At 38.5% G+C, this 22,089-nt stretch overlaps 1 protein-coding gene across 6 annotated transcripts in view; it reads right to left on the reverse strand.

Moving 5' to 3' along the window:
- Positions 1 to 16,386: 16,386 nt before the first annotated feature.
- LOC126088573 (protein abrupt) overlaps positions 16,387 to 22,089 on the reverse strand; it is a 94,892-nt gene continuing 89,189 nt past the window's right edge. For 5 of the 6 annotated variants that reach the window (XM_049906765.1, XM_049906761.1, XM_049906762.1 and 2 more), the window contains exon 7: positions 16,393 to 19,584. In XM_049906765.1, coding sequence (XP_049762722.1) covers positions 18,605 to 19,584 — 980 coding nt within the window. In that variant the 3' untranslated portion in view covers positions 16,393 to 18,604. Of the gene's footprint in view, positions 19,585 to 22,089 lie in introns of all 6 variants that reach the window. The other variant, XM_049906767.1, reaches the window with a different exon arrangement.

A 22,089-nucleotide genomic window follows, 5' to 3' on the forward strand; every position in this document is an offset into this window, starting at 1 on the left:
TAACTGAAGGCAGCGGAAAATTGCAAGGGCACCTGTCTGGTAGATAGTGGGCAGGTTTGCCACCCAGAGAGCACTTCACGGGCCACACAAAAGACACGGTCGCGGAAACGGATTAGGCGCAGGTCTCTTGGGTACAGCTACGTCGGTCGTAGCCAGGGGCTGAGGAAAACAGACATCCGCTCTACCCGGGCCCTGCAAGATTCCAAGAATGTCAACAGACTTGAAGTTTTCAACTAACATTGCAACATGCGTACTGGGCAGATGCCTTGCTCATTATCCGCAGATAAGCCGTGGATATCCGCACCGGTCGCGATTTTATCCGCCAAGTAACAAATACCGCGGATATCCGCATCCGCGCAGACCTCTAATTATAGGTACACAAAGCTGCACAAAGTCAGAAATAAGTTCAGCTGAAATTTTTTCAAACAACCTAATTGTGTTCAGAAAGGATAGATTAAATAGAGTTGGCGGTGGAGTATTTATTGCTGTCAGAAGTAGTTTACCTTGTAGTGAAACTGAATAGTATGGGTGGAGGTCATACTTGACAATAGAAATAAACTAGTAATTGGATCGTTTTACGAACCCCTCCGACTCGGAAGATATAGTTGCTGAATGGTTCAAAGAAAACTTGAGTCTAATTTCAAATAGGTACCCCACTCATACAGTTATAGTCAGTGGTGACTTCAATCTACCCTCGATATATTGAAAAAAATACACGTTTAAAGCTGGCAGCAGGCATAAAACGTCATCCGAAATTGTACCGAATGCTTTCTCAGAAAATTATTTTTAATAATTAGTTCATAAGCCCACTCGAAGTGTAAATGGTTGCGAAAGCATACTTGACCTCTTAGCAAAAAATAATCCTGGACAAATAGGGAGTACCATGACGAATACAGGGATTAGCGACCACAAAGCAAATGCTGCTAGGCTGAATACCGTAACACCCACAATCATAAAAAAGTACATCTATTTAAAAAAAACATAAAAATGCTCTTAACATCTTTTTAAGAGATGTCTCCACTCCTCCCAATCTGATCAAGTAAGTGTAGAAAAGATGTGGAATGATTTCAAAGAGATAGTATCGACAGAAATTTAGACACATATAGCACAAAAATTAAGAAGTGATGGTACTTATCCCTCATGGTACACAAAATGGGTCAGATCGCTGTTGCAGAAGCAACGAAAAAAGCATGCCAAATTTAAAAGAACACAAAATCCCCAAGATTGGCAAAGTTTTGAAGGTGCTGATACTATAGCTCCATATTTAGCAATTATATACAACAGCTTGCTCACAGATAGATCCATACCTTAAGACTGGAAAATTGCTCAAGTCACATCAGTAACCAAAAAGGCAAGTAGGAGTAATCCGCTGAATTACAGGCCCGTATCACTAATGTCGATCTGCAGTAGGGTTTTGGAACGTATACTGTATTCGAACATTATGAAGTACCTCAAAGAAAACGATTTATTGACAAATAGTTAGCACGGATTCAGAAAATATTGTTCTTGCAATTCACAACTAGCTCTTTATACTCACGAAGTAATGAGTGCTATCAACATGGGATGTAAAATTGATTCCATATTTTTGGACTCCCAGAAGGCCTTCGACACTGTTCCTCACAAGCCTCTTCTAATCAGACTGCGTGCCTAAGGAATATTACCTCAGTTGTGCGACTGGATGCGTGATTTCCTGTGAGAAAGGTCACAGTTCGTAGTAATAGACAGAAAGTCATCAAGTAAAACAGAAGTAATATCCGGCGTTCCCCAAGGAAGTGTTATAGGCCCTCTATTGTTCCTGATCTATATTAATGACAGAGAAGACAATCTGAATAGCCGTGTTAGATTATTTGCAGATAGTGCTGTTATTTACTGTTTTGTAAAGTCATCAATGACCAAACTGAATTGCAAAATGATTTATATAAGATAAGAGGCAACTGACCCGGAATAAAGAAAAGTGTGAGGTTAATCACACGAGTACTACAAGAAATCCGTTAAATTTCGATTACGCGATAAGTCACATGAATCTGAAGGCTGTATTTTCAACTAAATACTTAGGGATTACAATTACAAATGACCTAAATAGGAATGATCATATAGATAATGTTGGGTAGAGCAAACCCAAGACTGCAATTCATTGACAGAACACTTGGAGGTGCAACAGGTGTACTAAAGAGACTGCTTACACCACACTTGTCCACCCTATTCTGGAGTATTGCTGCGCGGTGTGGGATCCGCATCAGGTGGGACTGACGGATGACATCGAAAAAGTACAAAGAAGGGTGGTTTGTTTTGTTTTATTGCGAAATAGGAGAGTGCCACAGACATGATAGGTGAATTGGTGTGGCAATCACCAAAACAAAGGCACTTTTCACTGCAATGGGATATTCTCATGAAATTTAACTCACCAGTTTTCTCCTCAAATTGCAAAAACATTCTGTTGGCACGCATCTACATAGGGAGAAATGATCATCATGATAAAATAAGAGAAATCAGGGCTGGCACAGAAAAATTTAAGCGCTTGTTTTTCCTGCACACCGTTCAAGAGTGGAACGGTAGAGAGACAGCTTGAAGGTGGTTCATTAAAGCCTCTGCCAGGCACATAACTGTGAATAGCAGAGTAATCACATAAATGTAGATGTAATGACTATTAATAGAATTGTTCACTCATTTATTCAAACGTCTCTGTTTCAAGACCCATGCTGCACCAACTCATCTCCATCTTTTCTTTTTAATTCTTCTGTAGTGCCAGAAAAGCTGCACCACTGTTCTGACAGCTAGATGTAAACTTTCTGAATAACTCAAATTTAATAACAGAGTTGCAGTTAACAGCACCTTTCATTTGTGTATTTGTGTGACTCACTGCCTCTTCTACACAGCAAAATAGTTGATACAAACAGAAAAAAGACAAGAAAGGGAGTGTGAGGAGGAGTGGGAAGGAAAATAATCTTACTCTACAAAATATAAAGCAAACTATGTCTGAATCAATGAATGAATATATGTCCGGAATCTCCTACCAAACCCCTGAATCAGTTTCAACCAAATTTGGCACGAAAACAGCAAACTTCACAATTATTATGTGGACAGTACATCATGGCAGTTAGCCATTAATGTAAACAACTGAGACGTTAAAACTGTACAAGGGGAGAGGAGCAGTGCAGGGGAATAAGTCCCATCTCCCTCTGGAAGAGCTGCTATTCAATGTCTGCGTTCTGTGCTTCCACGAAAGCAGAACTGATGTAATGGTCGTAAGGTGGATGATTCCATTTGTTGTGGTGAGAGACTCATTCCAGTTCCTTTATGGGCCAGGAGTTGTCTTTTCCCTCATAGAAAACACCATGCAATCCACAACACAAAGCAAACTGGAGCACACAAAGCATTTTGCAGTGGCTACAGTGCAAATGTTTTGCTGCAGTTGGCTGTGGTAGTTCAGGCCCGCCTGACCACTACTGTTATCTTATGAACCATAGTTCAAAACATTCCCCACCTAAAACTGCAACGGTACCATGTCCACATACTGTCAGCACTGTGGGGCTTGTAACCTCTTAACTCCAATAGGAGCAGAGAAACAGGCAAGCACATCTTATTTTAAGCCTCTGCTGTACAGGTAGCATTGCACAACAGGAATGTTTTTTGTAGTAGTACCAGCCTGCTTTGCATGACAGCCTATATGCCCAAAGCAAAAAACGGTTTACAAGCCCATTACATGTAGGCTGCAACAGCTGTGTCGTAGTAGTAGTATCTGTCTGCTTTATCGACCTGTTCTGGAGGGTCGAGCATAGTGGAGGGTGTGGACACAACAGGGTCTGGATGCTACAGGACATTGACAGTACTGGGTCTAGGCAGAAACAGGGTGCAGAAAGGGATATACAGTGTAAGGGAAAATGGGTGACGGAGGTGGAGGGGAACGGACAGGTGCGAAGGGGATGGGTTTGGCGATGTAGCAGAGGGAAGGATATGCAGCGAGCAATTGGAGGGGAGGGGAGGGGTAGGGCGACGGGAGAGGACAGGACGGGACGGAGGCCATGGTAGGGGACAGAGGGTGGGCGGGGGGCAGGGAGGAGGGGATGGAACGGTGGATGGGAGGGGCGACCGATGGGAGGGGCGACCGATGGGAGGGGCGACCGATGGGAGGGGCGACCGATGGGAGGGGCGACCGATGGGAGGGGCGACCGATGGGAGGGGCGACCGATGGGAGGGGCGACCGATGGGAGGGGCGACCGATGGGAGGGGCGACCGATGGGAGGGGCGACCGATGGGAGGGGCGACCGATGGGAGGGGCGACCGATGGGAGGGGCGACCGATGGGAGGGGCGACCGATGGGAGGGGCGACCGATGGGAGGGGCGACCGATGGGAGGGGCGACCGATGGGAGGGGCGACCGATGGGAGGGGCGACCGATGGGAGGGGCGACCGATGGGAGGGGCGACCGATGGGAGGGGCGACCGATGGGAGGGGCGACCGATGGGAGGGGCGACCGATGGGAGGGGCGACCGATGGGAGGGGCGACCGATGGGAGGGGCGACCGATGGGAGGGGCGACCGATGGGAGGGGCGACCGATGGGAGGGGCGACCGATGGGAGGGGCGACCGATGGGAGGGGCGACCGATGGGAGGGGCGACCGATGGGAGGGGCGACCGATGGGAGGGGCGACCGATGGGAGGGGCGACCGATGGGAGGGGCGACCGATGGGAGGGGCGACCGATGGGAGGGGCGACCGATGGGAGGGGCGACCGATGGGAGGGGGAGGGGAGTGTAGGGCTGGTGGGAGGGAAGTGTAGGGCTAGTGGGAGGGGATGTGTGGGTAAGGGAGAGGAGGGGGGTGCACATGAGGGCATGGACAGATGGGGGGAGCGACAGGAGGAATGGCAGGAGTTGCAGGCGGGCAGGGGGAGGGGCGGCGGACGGGCAGGGGGAGGGGCGGCGGACGGGCAGAGGGAGGGGCGGCGGACGGGCAGAGGGAGGGGCGGCAGGAGAGCTGACGGACAATTGGAGGGGTGACAGTAGGCAGCGTACAGAGAGAGTGGAGTGGTGGAGATGGACAGGATGACTGGGGCAGGAGGATATGGATAAGGGGACAGGGGCAAGGGGATATGAAAGAGAGAGATGGGGTGGAGGATGTGGGGAAAAGAAGGCAAATACATAAAATGGGGAGGGGGTAGAAAGAGGAGATGGCCAGGGAGAGATGGTCAGGACGAGGACGAGGAGAGGCCAGAGAGGGACAAGAGAGGGCGAGATGGGCAGAGGTACTGGAAGGAAGGAATGGGCATACATGGTAAATAAATGTTTGGATCTGGGCAGGAGAACATTAACTATCGAGGGGCAAATGGACAGTAAAACCAGAGTTTGAAGAGATAGCATACATGATGAGGATAGGGAGGGCAGTAGGTGGACAGAGAGTACTAGGAGGAGGAGGGGGGATGGTGAGGAGGGGGAGGAGGGGAGGGGGAGGAGGAGGGGGGATGGGGAGAGGGAGGGGAGCAGAGGGAGGAGAGCAGAGGGAGGGGAGGAGGGGGATGGGGAGGAGGGGGAATGGAGAGGAGGGGGAATGGAGAGGAGGGGGAATGGAGAGGAGGGGGAATGGAGAGGAGGGGGAATGGAGAGGAGGGGGAGGGGGGATGGGGAGGAGGGGCGATGGGGAGGAGGGGCGATGGGGAGGAGGGGCGATGGGGAGGAGGGGCGATGGGGAGGAGTGGGGATGGGGAGGGAAGGGAAGTGGGGATGGATGAAAAGATGGTGGTCAAGCAGGTGGACAGGTGTACGTGGGATGATGAGGTGAACAAAGAGACTGGGGAGTAAGAGTTGGATATGGAGACGAGGGAGACGGAGGCATGCGCAAAATGTGTGTCGAGCACATATGCAGGCAAAGCTGTTGGGCAAGGGCTAGCAACAATGTAACAGCCACTTTTAATTATTGTAGCCTTTGCTGTAACCCAGCAGTGGATTCTTTGAAATTATATGCAAGTGTGAGAATTTTATTAGTGTAGTTAAGCTTCACATAATTTACAGAACTGTATCTGCCACTCAGCATCATTAACTCATTCTGAATGTAATTTATCTTAGAACTCAAATTGATGAAGCAACTTCTGTATCTTACTGAATGAAATCTTTGATGCTGAGAACAGTTATGCATTCTTATCATGAATAAAAGTACTTTTGATTTCCATAAATCATCAATTTAATAAATCTCCACAATTCTGTCACTTGCAACTGCTTGGACTGGCAGTTATGTATAAGTGTTTCCAAGCAAATTAATTATATTACTGACTACACACAGAAAAAAACTATCTGTTAAATTGAACCACAGGTATTTTTTGCTTTTCTCATACAGTTGACTTATGGGTAACTACAAATAGTCGTAAGTGGCCAAATGTATTTACCATAATAAAAATATTAATTCTTAAAAACTGACCCTTCTTTGACTTATTTCCAGTCTGTTTCACTGATGGGAAACTGACTCCTACATCACTTTCCTTCACGTCTCTTGAACACTACTGCAGTGAATATGAAAGGGATGTACAAAAACATATCTTGTCAAAACACAATGCAAGGTATTAAATTGCCTTTTTATTTCCTCCTCCTGTTAATTACAGAATATAAAATAAAAAACAAAATTGTTTCATGAAAAAATGCATACAGTACTTGACTAATCAAATATGTTGATTTAAAATAGTGAACACCAGGAGAAGATTTCCTTGTCAATAAATTCCTCTGGGTTAAGTTTCAGCAGACTAACTTTCAGTATGAATATCAAACAAATGTTTGTTCAACAATAATAAAATACATATGACATTCACTTCCACAGTAAAACAACAGTTTACTAAAATGTGTATACAGTAATAAACTGCTCTCACTTAGAAGTATGTGAAAGAATAAATATGTTCAGCATGTTTGTCAATTTAACTTTTTCTTTTCTCTACTACTACATTTGGACTACCTGTTAGAACAGTGAGAAGACTTGCAGCAGTCACATCTCTTGGTATTATTTCAACAGTAATAATGATGTTAAACAAGTCTTATTACCAATAACACTCAGTTCAGTAAATACAAATGCTCATTTTTTTTACAAAACCCTTTATAAAAAGTCTACTTCACTTAACTTGTTACAGTATACCACCAATGAGAAATTTCTTGAAGCACTATTGGCCTACTTCCACAAAATAGTGATATTAGAGAAGTAGACCATATGCTGGAAATTTGCAAAAATTAAAATTCAGATAGTTGGAGATTCCACCATTCTGATTATGTACTCATTATAATAATTAAAATTATCCTCTTCCTCTGCATGTAAAAGTACAACCCATCGTGAGGGTTACAATGTTATGCTGAACAGTTACCAGAGAGCAAACTACACTGACTAGCTGTGTCGAAGACCATAGGTCATGTGGTCTTATATCAGAACATGTCACTTCACATTCACCATAAATACCACATATGATGAAAATTGTGTAAAACAGCAAGGAGTGATAAATGGTTATCTTATCCACAAAACAAAGAAATAAAAACACCTGAGTAAAAATGAATTAATTACTGTAAGTAAATATTAAATACCTTCATATTTACAAAATTATATGGAATTGGACATATCTGTACACGGATTTCTATATACATTGTTAACATCTCAACATGGAAGTCTAGGAGAAGCATTGCCTGTCTTTATTTCCTGGGCTAAATTTAAGAGTAACTATGGATATAAGTAGTAAAATGTGGTTTTAAACAGCCAAGATTTAACATACAATATACTATATGGGCCTGCACATGTAATTCAAACTATGGTTGATTGGTCAACATACTGATATGGCTTCCTTCTTCTTTCTAGAAGATGAAATATTTTCCATTTTCATTCAGAGGAATCAATTTCTAAACAACTCTCTTGTTGGACGAGCAACATAACACACTGTAGATGTGAAATGTTTCACTTTTGTGAAACACACATTTGAATTTGTCACAAATGCATGAAATAACCTTTTTTGTTTTTAAGTAATTTCATCCACATAATCCTTTAAATTTATTCACTGTTACCACACTGTAATGTCAGTTTTGGATAAACAGTAAATAAACCATTTTCCGAGAGCCATTGGGGCTAAATCAGAAGATACTGTCACATTTGACAAGAAAGATCAGTTCCAGGTACTGAAATAAATAATATAACAAAATCAATAACTATCATCACATTACAAGGATGTTTAATTTTCAGGTTGTAATTTTTGAACATAAGAGAGAGGTGATAGAAAAGATGAACGTGTTTCCTTACTGACAAATGATGAAAAACAGCAATATAGACCCAAAAACCCAGGACGCACAACATGAAAGAAAGTGAGTAGAGGCCCACTTTGGGGTGGAGTGTACGATGTGAAATGCAGCTCAAGATCAACGGATTTTAGAAGGGCAAATGAAAACAGTAGTAGTATTTAAGAGGGTAATGAAGCCAAAGAAAAGGGTAGGAAAAACTCAACAATCTGCATTACCTTGGGTATTTTCCTGATTGCCTCTACCACTGTTGCATGACCTTCACTCTTCAGCTTCTCCTGCCAATCTTTGTCACACTTCTTTCCTAGTGGGTTCAGTGTAGTTTCTCTTACTGCTTTGAACACTTAATAAATTTTCCCTTAGCCTGTTTTCACATAATGCTGAACACTATGCCTTTCGACACTCTTCAATTTCTCGCTGCCTACTATGTTAATGTATACAGGAATTCTTATGCAACTTAACACATTACTTGCTATACTATCTGTTGATTTAAAACACCAAGTTATACAGAATTGGAAGGATTTGAGGAAATTTAAGCATATTTATTCCAGTCTAACACAAAAGAGAGCTCACTTTTGTATTACATGTAATAATGTGGTCTACATGAACATAAAAATCAAAATCATGCAATCATCAACTGAAGCTGACTATAAAAACAATGTGAAATAAATGAATGTGTGTCCCGGTATAAAGCATTCCAGCTGCTGCCCCAAATGTATGATTTAGTTTATTTCACACAGATCATGCCACTAGTAACTATTAAATTACTAACACTTTCACTTCCAGGAATTTGTCAGTAAGTACAACATATCCAAACTAATAGGAAAATAAAAGCAACCATAACCAATTCTAATGCTAGAAAGAAGAAAGTAGAAGTCAACTGAACGCGAACAATTTCATCAATTTCCATGAATGATGTACGTTTGGAAGATGAGTGTGAATCACTGAGATTCCAAGAATTTTCTTTTCTATTGGATTCATTCACTGCTAATTTTTTACTGTCTCATGACATTTTACTAAATCTGTAAGAAAATTATTTTTATTCTGTGTCTCCCACATATTTTCTTTAGATTTTCCGTGTTTTACCAGGCGAGTGAGCCACATTAAAGCTGACTGTACGTGGCCAAGTGGGCGCTCTGACTTAAGTATTAAACACAAGTTTGCAAATAAAGAACCTAAAGAACCTACATCCAGCAAACTTTTTGAAAGATTTAATGCCTTTAAGCAGCAGAGGTGGAAAAGTCCCTAATCTTCAGATTGAACGTGAGCTGCAAATAAACTAACCCCCTTCCACACATTTTCATTTTCATTTCTAACACTACCTGGTATCTCCACTCCGAGGACTTGTGTTTCAAATACACTTATTTTCCTCAGTTTACCTAACTAATCATCAGCATTATCACTAGAAAATGAACCTGTTCCTCTACAGTATGCCGTGACATGCTACTTACAGTGAGGAACAGTAACTTACATTTCATCATTTCACAGATCAGATGAATAAGTTTTCTTTGTACTTGCAAGCGTTCAAACCACTTTTTCCAAGTAATATCTAACATCACTACAATGGCAATATATGTGGATCACTTAAAATGACAGGCTAGAAGGTAATAAAAGGCTAGAAGGTAATAAATGTTTTAAATGTTGTAGTGCGTATTAAATGAAGAATACTTTGAAACAGAAAGCATGTTTAAGAACTGGAAATGATCAGTTTTATGGTTAACCAAATTAGATGACTCATAAGGCCCAGTAACGCACTTGCCTCGTCTCTTAACTGTTTGAAGAGTGCAAATTGAAAACTAATTTGGAAAAAAATATTTATAATGTTAAATGGTTAACAATGAAACACAAATACCGTAGCACAGAATTTCATGTCCAATTATCCACTACATCTATTAGTAAGGAACAACATCACCACAACAAATTACTACAACTAAATTGTGTACACGTTTGTCCAAATACCCTGTACATAATTTGTTCCCCAGTAGATTGTGAAGTGTTCTGTGACAGTTAATAATAGGACTGAAAAACATTTTTAACTGGATTTAAGTGAAAATTTTATAAACATTAATGTATGACAGTAACACCACTTGGAACAGAAAAGTGAGAGGAAAACAAAGAGAAGTGCGTCAGAATGAAAATGAAAACTGAGGAAACACACACACACACACACACACACACACACACACACACACACACGACATCAGAAGGATCAGTGACCAAAATAATATTCATTTGGCACAAAACTGGTGCTTTTCACTGAACTAGTAAAAATAAGATCAAAAATTTTTAGCTGTTGCTGACCTGAATCTAAATTCAACAAGGGTGCAGCCCCCAAATCCTCCAGATGTTCAGAACTATAAACTCTAATACCTTATTGCACACATGACTATATACCATTAAGCACCGTTTGATTTCAGTTTCACAGGTTTGTTAGGAAACGTTAAAACTACGTAAGGTAGTTGTAGGAACATAGATTACTTATTAATAACTGAACTAGTTCCCTGATTTTCTTCTGACTGATAGACACTTAAAACTTAAAAAGACCTGAGTGTGGGTTAATTAGACTGATGACAACCACCCAATGAAACATGTCATGGATATCAAAGGTAAAACCGAAGTCCACTCCTTGCTATCATACACACATTTTCCAGAGTTTACATAAATTGTCTAACTATATTTCCCTTCTATGTTTCATATGATTACTTCTCTCGTATCAAGTGAAAAAGATTGAGTCTGTTGTTATTCACTGGCAATCTGTTTAAGACTCATCCCTGCAGCACAATAGCAAAATTTTACTTAGAAGTAATTAAACCCAAAATTAAATTAATGAAAACAAGTGAGACAAATGCATAGATCAGAGGCATGTATACATATACCATTTATCTGCATATACACACATATGTATATATATATAAATTTTTATATTTGCTTCTCCATTTCTCTCTTCCCCTCGTCCATTATACAAGTCAAAAAGAATAATAATGTTTTTGTATTTTTTTTGGTGCCACACACGCACCCTACAATGCATCATTTTTATCACCTCACAACACGGATTAGTAGCTGGAAGAACATACAAAAGCATGCTTGTGCAGTGGAATTCACCTACAAATGCTACAATGTACTACTCCACATTGACTTAACATGATACTCAAATTAGAAATAATATTTTAAATATATATATATATATGTATATATGTATACAAATAATATGTACCATGATGTAGTCATGGATGCTTCTAAATTTTGTTAAAAAATCTGGATCTGTTACATGTACACTGGTAAGTTCTACAGGCTATTAATGGGAACATATTCTTTACAGGAAAAAAGAGAAAAAGAATGCTACAGTGATAATATCCTGTGTGGACGGTCTACTCGCATGTGTTAGTCTCTTTATAAAATACTTGTATGGGTTGTTGATAAAAAGTAATAAAATACTGTCTCTATTAAAATATGTATACCTGAGTTAACAACCTGTTTGCATTTCTGTATTATGAGTAACATATTTCACATGTGCTCCATACAAACTACTGTCTTAAAAAAGGTTCTCAGAAGAACTCAGATCCGTGTTGTGGAAGGTAAGCTACAACAGAGTCCACAGCCTCTGCATGTGAACTGAAAAATACCTACTACGTGTGACAATTAGAACTGATTACTCACCATTACTTCCATTTTCCCTATACAGCGTTTTCTCATGTCTCTACAGCAAAATACGTACTGTGTAAGTAAGTGATTTTTCTCCTACTCATCTAATCTATAAAAAGTTATTATTTTCCATTAGGGAGCAAGATAGGAACTGTGAACACCTGAAAAAACAATTGCAAATTGCAACTGCTTTTTACACTATCTGACACGTGCTCTAATATCATTTTATATCATGCTGTACAAAGAAGGCACAAAGTCCCTCAACAATAAACCACCCCTTATCAGATATAAGAAACACAGTATCTATTTAAAGCTACAGGCTCTAGGTAGGCATTAACTGCTGTTAAATACTATCATCCAAAACTGAAAATTGATTTATTTCACTCTGTTTTGTCTTTCTGCCACATGGAACAGTATACGGGTTCCTGAAAGATATCTTAATATAAAACATCACCTACAAAAGGTACTTTGTATATCTGAGTCCCCCTCTCACTTTTACACAATTAACAGCTTTCCATATACCACAAAAATGATAATTCCAGGATGTCATTATTTAATATGCACAAATCTGCGAAGCTGTCACGATGAACAATGTGCTTACATGCAGCAAACATACATATATAAATATAACAGTTACATTCAAATACCAACTATCTTTAATTTGCTTCTATTTGTTCCACATATTCAAAAACCATTACTGCAAAACCTCTCATTCACATTTATTTGCTGTACATTTCAAAGCTTAATATAGACAATTTTATTATTAAGAGAACATACAGAGTAATTACAGTAATGGTTATTTGAACCTATGACCACACCTAAATTATACACAAAAAACAAATCATGTTCATTTCCATACCTAATTTAAATGCTGACCACACCAGAATATCATGGACAGTATTCTATCATTGTTGAGGAACCGCACTCTACATTAGGAACACTTTTTTCACCTGCCAAGCCTTCAGTTATAAAGGAGAACAAATTTACATGTAAAGTTCACCTTCCATAAATATGGCACTCAGTACAAACACAGAAGCAGTTTCTTTCCTAGTTTAAATAAGCTCGCAAAAATTTATCAACTCATAATTTTAGTTCTATATAACTTTATGTTTCACGTATAAGTCAGTTTAAAATTTTCACAGTGATTGTTAATATTAAAAAGTCAAAGCAATGTCATGAATTCGAAAAGAGATTTGATGTGAATGAACACTATAATCAAAATAAATCACACTCAAAAAATGATGCAGTAAAATGAACACTGGATGGAGAGAGTTATTTCGTGTCACTGTAAAAACTATAAAATTTACTTAAATTATTTACATACATCACTGAATGTGATACACCATATCCGAAATCTTTTGGAAAAAACGAATTTTCCATATGTTTAAGTAGTAATTGTACTACAGTTTCACTCACAGCTTTTTTAGCCATTATCTGCTTATGCATTAATGTTGTACAACATTAAAATTCTAACTACTAACATTCACTTACATCTAAGGGACATTTAACAATAAAACACTGTAATTAATGAGGTAGTACAAGTAGTATTGTTGCTTCTGAGGGCAGAAGGCAAGTCTTCATTACGTGTTATGTGGTGACAAAACAAACTGGACAATTAAACTTTGTGAAATACACCACACAACACAGCAGCTGGTTATCAAACAATATTCTCATGTAAAAATTAAAAAAAATAATATAGCTTAGGAAAAACTGAGTCAAGCTGAATGACTGATCATTAAAGTGGATAAGATCCTGCATTACCATGTAACATTGGACCATCATAAAATATAGTCTCATAACAACACTTTGTTATTTCTAAATTCTAACACTATTATGACATATGCAGGAAAAAAACCAACAAAGCTATTAAACAGAGGGTCTCCTAATTAACCTGATAAACTACAATAACTTCATTATATTCTCTTTCTGCAAGCTACTATTTGTTATGTACAATCCAAATTTCAAAACTTTGAGGAATAAAAAACAATTAAGCCAAACATAATTAACAGAGCACCATCACTCTTACGGCATCTCCTTGATGGGTCAAAACTCTTACAACACACATAAAATCAATCCCTACATAATACTAACATGTTATATGCATTAAAGTTTTATAGTACTAGAATATATAGTAGACAGAATTGTGTTCAAAAACAATATACAACAGCAACTAATGTCTGATAGAAATAATAAAAATAATAATATAACGTTAAATATTTCATGCATTTCAATGCAAAAGTCACAGTATGCAAGACTTAACAATAAAAAGTTACATTTGACCCTCGAATGTCGGCCCAATTTTTTTTTAGGGAAATTTAGCGTGTATTGTGAGTTTCAATGTCCATACATAATCCAGGAAAAAAAAAGAAGCTACAAGGTATCAATAAAAAATGGGAATCTAAATGTTTTGGACACGAGTCCATAAAGGAAATTACGAACACAGTCAATGTTCATCACTAATATTGATGCAGCATCTGAAAATAAAGCTCCTATCAGCTTGTTACATACAACAATATTACTAAAAACGCATTTCTCAAAATGCATATAGTTATGTTTGTTCATATTTGATTTAAGCACATTCCATAGGAATGGTGATAAAACAGTGGGGTACAAGTGTAAAGGGTTCAATGTAACAGCCTTACTATATAAAATATGCGAGGTATAAAAATAAGTACCACTGGTATGGCAAAGACTGACATCTTTGCCAACAGGAGGAAGAAAAATCAAACTTAATTTAATAACTACTCTGTTGCACCGAAAGTTGGAAGAACTACAATACCTGTAGTATCATGGAAGTGTATTATTTACAGACTTGTCTGCAGGATTAAATGTACCATGTTTTGAAACTATATAGAAGATAAAATGTATACACAGTTTTGTAATGACTGGCAAGTTGTCATAATAAATCAAACTTTACACCTTACCATTAGCAATATAACTGGTTGGAAAATAATTCTGCGTATACTAAAACACTCACTTCTATGAGTGAAAGCAAAAGGGATGATGTTCTTGACAGTAGTACAACACGTGGTCACAAACCAACCTGAGATTTCTGACAAGATGAAACTTGTTTTAACCATATTCACAAAACAGGAATTCATGACTGGTTGTACCTTTCCTGACTGCTTCTTATTTACTATGTGTTATACTTTGGACAGATACAGGAAAAAAGTACATAGAAATAACCACAATAAGACCATAAAAGAGAAAAATCATTTACATGTTTGCTAATCTGATTCAACATGCACATATGTACACACACACACACACACACACACACACACACACACACACACACACACACACACAGACAGGTTAGGTTAGGTTAGGTTAGAGAGAGAGAGAGAGAGAGAGAGAGAGAGGGAGAGGGATATCAGGCTTTACATGAAAATTAACATAAGCTCAGTTAACCACAGGTCTACCCCTTACACTAAATAATTACTGATGCATTTGTCCTTTTCTAATTCAAGTAAAACAGGGTAAAGTCTGATCACAGCTGAAAATATAAATAAAATCTGAATTTAAACAATATCAGATTTTCCACATTTCTTTTCTGAAAAGGCAAGAAGTCAAAGTCATCTGCAGGTTGTGTGTGGTAGTTCTATGCAAGTGACAATGCAGTATTCTAGTTGTGGACTAGAAAAGGGAGCTTTAGGGAATACTGTCTCAGAGTATGAGATGTAGGTATGAATACTGATATAGTATTCTCATAATTAACCCAATTAAGAAAACAACAAGAATATCATAACGTAACTTCAAATCATGAAACATATCACTGAAGTTTTCTGATGCAAAAAACATAGTTTCTGCACATAATAGATGCCTAAATCTCGAGGATCTCTACAATATCACTAGATAATGACAAAGGCTAAGTAAATTCCATATGGCCAACAAATGATTCCAGCCTGTACAAAATGACTCTCATTCTTTCTGTATATTTTTAAGTGAGTCTTTTGACAAATTTCATTAGGAAAAAAATGTAGATAATAAGTGTTTTTACTCCAAAATGAATGAGAACCTGAACTATAAATAAATAAAAAAAATCCAACAAAATTCAGGCTGTGAAAACCGTAAAATTTCTAAAATGACACACCTATTTGAAGTTATAAATAATGTCCAGATAACTTATGAGAATGTTTGGTAACAACTTCAACAACTGCTGCTACTCTCACAGGTAAATACACCATTTCCTAAATGATGGGGTGTTCATATGTTGAAAGATCAGGGGTTGTTGAGTATATTACTCAATTGCATACCCAAAAGTTGTCTGAACATTCGAAAGAATGAGAGGCACTGAAATCATAAACAACGATATCTCTCTCTCTCTCTCTCTCTCTCTCTCTCTCTCTCTCTCTCTCTCTCTCACACACACACACACACACACAACACACGCACAGGTGACAGGTGCACACACAACAGAAAGAAAGAAAGAAAGAAAGAGAGAGAGAGAGAGAGAGAGAGAGAGAGAGAGAGAGATGGTGGGGGGAAGGGAGGGGAGGGGAGGGGACAGGTACAATACAGGTTATAACATATGTGCATGTGAATATGTCAGAACACATGCAAGAAAAATATAAATTACAGAAAACACCTGAGACAAATATATTAAATAAAAAAGAGGAAACTTGAATGAAACTTCTGATCATTATGATGTATGCATTCTTACAGGAACTGCCACATGGAACACACACACACACACACACACACACACACACACACACACACACACAGCTATTCAGTATAAAAATTTGTTCTTTACAAGTTCGTAAATAAATAATTCATCCTTGTGATTGTACTGGAAGGAACGAGATGACTGAATGTAATGATGGTCAAAAGTAGGTTAGTTAATCTAAATTATATGAAAAGTTTTCGAACACACATTGTGAAATTTGAAAAACCAATTTTTATTCTTCAGTATATGAAATGCAGGCACACAGTAGTTGCGATATGTTGATAACTGTCATCTCATCCCTTGTATTAAAAAATTTAAAAGAAGAGTACTTATGATACATGATAGAAAATTTATTACTAACCTGTAGAGAGATGTCGTAACAATAAAAATGAGGTATCTGAATTTGTAACAGTATGTACTAATTAACACATGCATTTTACATTCCTGAGGACCTAGGAGCAATTGCCCCATATAGCTCGGGGGACCCGCTTAATTCTAGTCAGGAGAGTGAGGTACTAATAGCGAGTTTCAGGATCATGATGCTATTCTGTGACAATAAAAGTTATTTTTTTCCCTGCCCATTCTTTTCTTTGATGGAATAAATATTGAATTTAGCACCACAGACTTTGCTACAAACTTTGTACTTTGTGGAAGTAATTAGAAAATAAAGCCCGAGATGCTTATGTACCACGTGTGAAAACTAGCAACTGAGGTGAAACAACGTCAGGAGCAACTCCACCCTGGAAGCCACAATTCTGGTTAATGTATACAATAATAGTAACAACATCTAAAATCTTGTATGAATATCAGTAGCAGAAGGCATTCCATCCTTTGTTCCTATGATGTTTGTAATTTTCATCTTTTAACATACATTCACATAAGTTTTCCATGTCTCTCTCTTTATAACAACAGTTCAAAACAGAAGAAAGAAAATGAGTATAAATAATTTATGTAGTACCACTGCAATTTAATTGAACTGCAATACCACATTCATTACTGGACGCATAACAACTGAAATTTTATTTTAAGTGAGTATCACAAACCCGTGGCAAAAATTATGACAGTTATAGCGGTAAATGATTAAATATTATCACTTATAAAATTTTTCTACTGCAGGGCAGAAGATAACCTGAGAACTTTATTGATAGGACACGAAAAATAAAATTCCATAAAAAATCTTAACAAAATAATGTGAGTATTGCAGCACTAACTAGACTCCTGTAATTGTCATGTGCGATATTTACAAAATAAGCAATACAAAATACCTCTCCCTGTGAATCTGGAGATTTAATAATATTAAAACCATTGAAAATAATATGAAATAGAGATAGTGAAATGCCCTTTTATAAATACAGTAAATATGACATTTGCTTCAGTATAGCAATCGTTAATTTTTCTAGTGGTATATGGTTTATATAAACCAAGAGTTATTCTTGGAACAGTGTAATCTATAACGTAAAAATAAATTTTATACATACAGATAATCATGCTAGTGACTTTCAGGTGCTTAAGTGCCTGTAAGAATCTTTGCCACAATTTTTCCCGTCATTTTAGATGGACCGTAGATTCTTTTTACAAAATGGCAATTGAGGTAGAAGGATGGAATATGTTCAGTCAAAATGTCTGATTGTAAAATTCTAAAAAGAGCGGTTAACACATCAAATAATAAATGTATAAAGTATAAAATAAATTATGTGAAATATAATATAAAATGTCTTAACACCTAAAAATATAAGATACATAAATTAGTCAAACACAATAGTAAACCAGTGATAATGAATTTATGCATATCAGAAATAGACATGCCACTCTAAACCAGTCTCTCAACATAACACATTCTCTTTTACATTGACCTGAATGTTTATTTTATATGCACAAAAATTCAGAAAGAATTAAAACATTTGTGACATCCTGAGAGTGAGGTAGATGGAAGGAATTCTTGTACTTCAACACAGTTTCTCTTCTTTTATGATATACTTCTTACCCGTGTCAGGAGATGGGAAACTGAGCATGAAGTACAAATCCAGGGGTGAATGAAGCCTAATTTTTATTCTGCTTTGATAGCCTCTTGTTCATCCTCACTATAATCATCATCATCTGCTCCTGATGATTCCATATCTTCCAAAATGTCTCGATCCACAACCCGTTCAGGTGTCTGCTCAGCTAAACCAATCTTACCCTCCACTGAGGCAACTTCAGCAGCATGCTGAGCAGCGGCAGCAGCAGCTACATGTGCAGCTGCTTGCTCACGACTCAATCCCAGTGCCAAAGTATTTGAGTTTTCAGCTATAAATTGTAGGTAAGTGTCCAATATTGCACTACCAGTAGAGGCTCCAGACGGTGTTGGTGGAGGTGGTGGTGGTAAAGGTGCACGATTTCCTTCAACAAGTCTGTTGCCGACAGGAGGTGCACCCATGCCCAATGCCTCCAGAGATTTTGCTGCTATTGCAGGATTCTGATGATGCTTAGGAGGTCCAGCCTTTGTAATTACAGGGGCAGAATTCCCAGATGGTGAAAGTGGGGTAAGTTCAACATTTCCAAACCTAGAGTTGGAAACTGTCAGGTCTTCTGGGTCATCACCACCATAAATACTGCTCCCTGCTTCTGATGGTGCACTAGAATACCTTATTGAGTCCCCCACATGGTTTGTTTTTACCTCGAGCCTCATTTCAGGACGACGTGGCCCTGTCGGAGAAGCCCGTGCACGTAGTTCAGCTGCTGACACTTTGACACCTGCCTTCGCCAGTAATCTTGATGCCAGTTCTGGATCAAAAGGGGAAGGCATCGGTAATACAGGAAGGTCCTTCGTGCTGATGCCTCGATGCTGTCGGCTCATGTGGGAGTGAAGAGAGTTTCGTGATTTTGCCACAGTGCCACACAACACGCAGCGATATCCAGGGCACACAGTGTGTTTGTCCTCCAGATGAGTGCGTAATGTATGTGCTGAACGATAAATCTTCCCACATTTTGGACAAGGCCTTGGGTCTGTTGCACGTACCCGCATCATATCCAAACCTCGTCTTGATACTGAAACAAATGCTGTGTTTTTATCAAACTGACTTATAAATATAATAATATGTAAGTTTTAATGTATGTACAGAACTATTCAAAACTATATGGGACCTATAAAATGAAGTTAGATTAACCACATGCAAAGGTTACTATCATATTAATAGAATCATAGGAAAGAGGACCAAAAATGTAAATACTACTCTAAAATGTTTCCCTTTTAAAAATTACAGCAAAACAAATAAGTTAACAAAATTTTCGTAGTACACAAAACAAACAAGGATAAATCTGTATGTTGCAAAAAAGTATTTTTCTCAAAACAAGTTCACTATTCAATTACCACATTCTTATCTTGCAGTTAATCCAAATATGATACCATCGTCTACTAATACTCATTTTTTAATATGCTTTCACAGTAGTCTGCGACTATAACTTTTATAATTTTTGAGCTTGCCATATTTGGACCTAATCAGCACACCTACAGAAAGTGCACATACTAATACCAGATAGAGAAGATTTGGGTGCTCACGTATTTGACAGATGGAAGATGGTAAAAGGAGACGCACTACGTGTTTGGGGGAAAGAGTATGGAATTTACAATTTAGTGTCTAAGTAATGAACTACTGTTGTGAGTTATAAAAAAGAAGTATAAAGGAAGTCTTCTGATTCAATGACTGCCATTATTTTCTCTTGCAGTGAAGTGACCTGTTAATGATACCCTGTTTTAAATCCTAAATCTTCAGTACTCAGTGTATGTTACATCATCAATTTACATTCAGTTGGCCCCTTGGTCCCATGGTGGTGCTCCAGGAGTGGTCTACGTACTAACACCATGGTTCACCTTTCATTTTTTCATTTGGGCACCATGAAAAACAAATTTCTGTACATATTCATCATAGCCACTCACACTATATAGTTACGCATCCACTTGAAAGTCTTACTTCAGACAATAAACCACACAGGGGTTAGTTTATTGGGTTCGATTCCCGGCAGGGGACTGGGTGTTTTGTGTCCATCATCACTGACACGCAAGTCACCGAAGTGGCGTAAACTAAAAAGACTTGCAATATGGCGGCCGAACCCCGGAGGGGCCATCCCGGCCAATAAATACTATACAATCATTTCCATTTCCATTTCTTTTTCTGCTTACTTGCAGATAGTTTTATTAAAATTTAAGGGGTCAAAGACACAAAAACTTCTACTTTTGTGATGCTTTTAGCTTTCTAACACTTTACACCATTATTTCAATATGTCATAATTATGTACTCTTTATAACTCCTAGTTTCAAGTAGCACACTGAAAATCCGTAAGGCAATTCTTTGAGAAAAAAACAACAACCACCATGTTACAAGCTCCATTCGTCAGTGGAGATTATATGGGTTAATTAAGGATTATTATGTTACAATCCTCTTGTTGTAGTTGACTGTGTATATCGAGACTTTGTTCATTGTTAAATGCAATGATGTGGCACTAACTGATGGAGACGCATTAAGAACTGGTAAGATTTAATTTATTTCCTTTATCACACTACACAAACATAAACACACTATTATTCAAACTGTGTGCCACTACTATTATACACAGAGATAAATCCTTCACTACGCAACCGCCTTTGGCTCACGCTGCCTACACCTTCCACAGGTTCTCAACAACTGCCTCTGCTTGCGACTCCCTGCGCCACTGGGCATTGTCGCCCTCCAAAGAACAACCACTTACATATACTACACACCAGTACCCTCACAATGTAAACAGGCACAGGATAAATAATACTAACATAGTACTGCTTTTGTACTTCATGTCTTAATTTTTAACACTGATTTACTTATAAAGATGACTTTTGGGAGGTGTTGGACACAGTTTTGTGCAGCCACCTAATAATCAAATTAAAAGAATATGGAATGTCAGTCCAACTGTGTGATTAGATTTAGAAGTTTCAAAAAAACATAACACAGCATGTTGTTCTCAACGGAGAGCAACCTTCACACCTGAAAGTAAATTTGGGCACATCTCAATGGAGCGTTACAGGATTACTATTTTCCACAACACAAAAATCACCAAGTAGATTATGTCATAAGTTCCATAAGGTTTTTGCAGATGAATGCTGTTGCATACATAGAACTTGCAACACTAGAAAATAGCAGCTAAATGCAGGAAGACCTGCGGAGGACCAAGACACATTAGTGCAGGGGGATGGCAGCTGACTCTCAACATAACCAAATGTAATGTGTATTGCAAATATAGAATGTCCGTAAGTAAAGTCCCAGTTTCAAAGCACTGTAGAAAGAGAACCGCTGCTCAGAATGGTGTCAAACTTGTACAGCATATTACTGGCATGGCTGGAAATGTCATAGGGGGGAAAAGACCAATAGATGGCACTGTATGCATCAGAATATCCACCTCAATAGACACGCAGCACAGAGTTTGCATCTGAGATGTCTAACACAACTGTATCCAAGACAGATCGCATGCTGCTGGTAAAGCTCATTTACAAGAGAAAATGATTACAAAATTTGAAGAAACAGG

Source organism: Schistocerca cancellata, chromosome 6 (genome assembly GCF_023864275.1).
Source record: "Schistocerca cancellata isolate TAMUIC-IGC-003103 chromosome 6, iqSchCanc2.1, whole genome shotgun sequence".
NCBI lineage: Eukaryota > Metazoa > Arthropoda > Insecta > Orthoptera > Acrididae > Schistocerca > Schistocerca cancellata.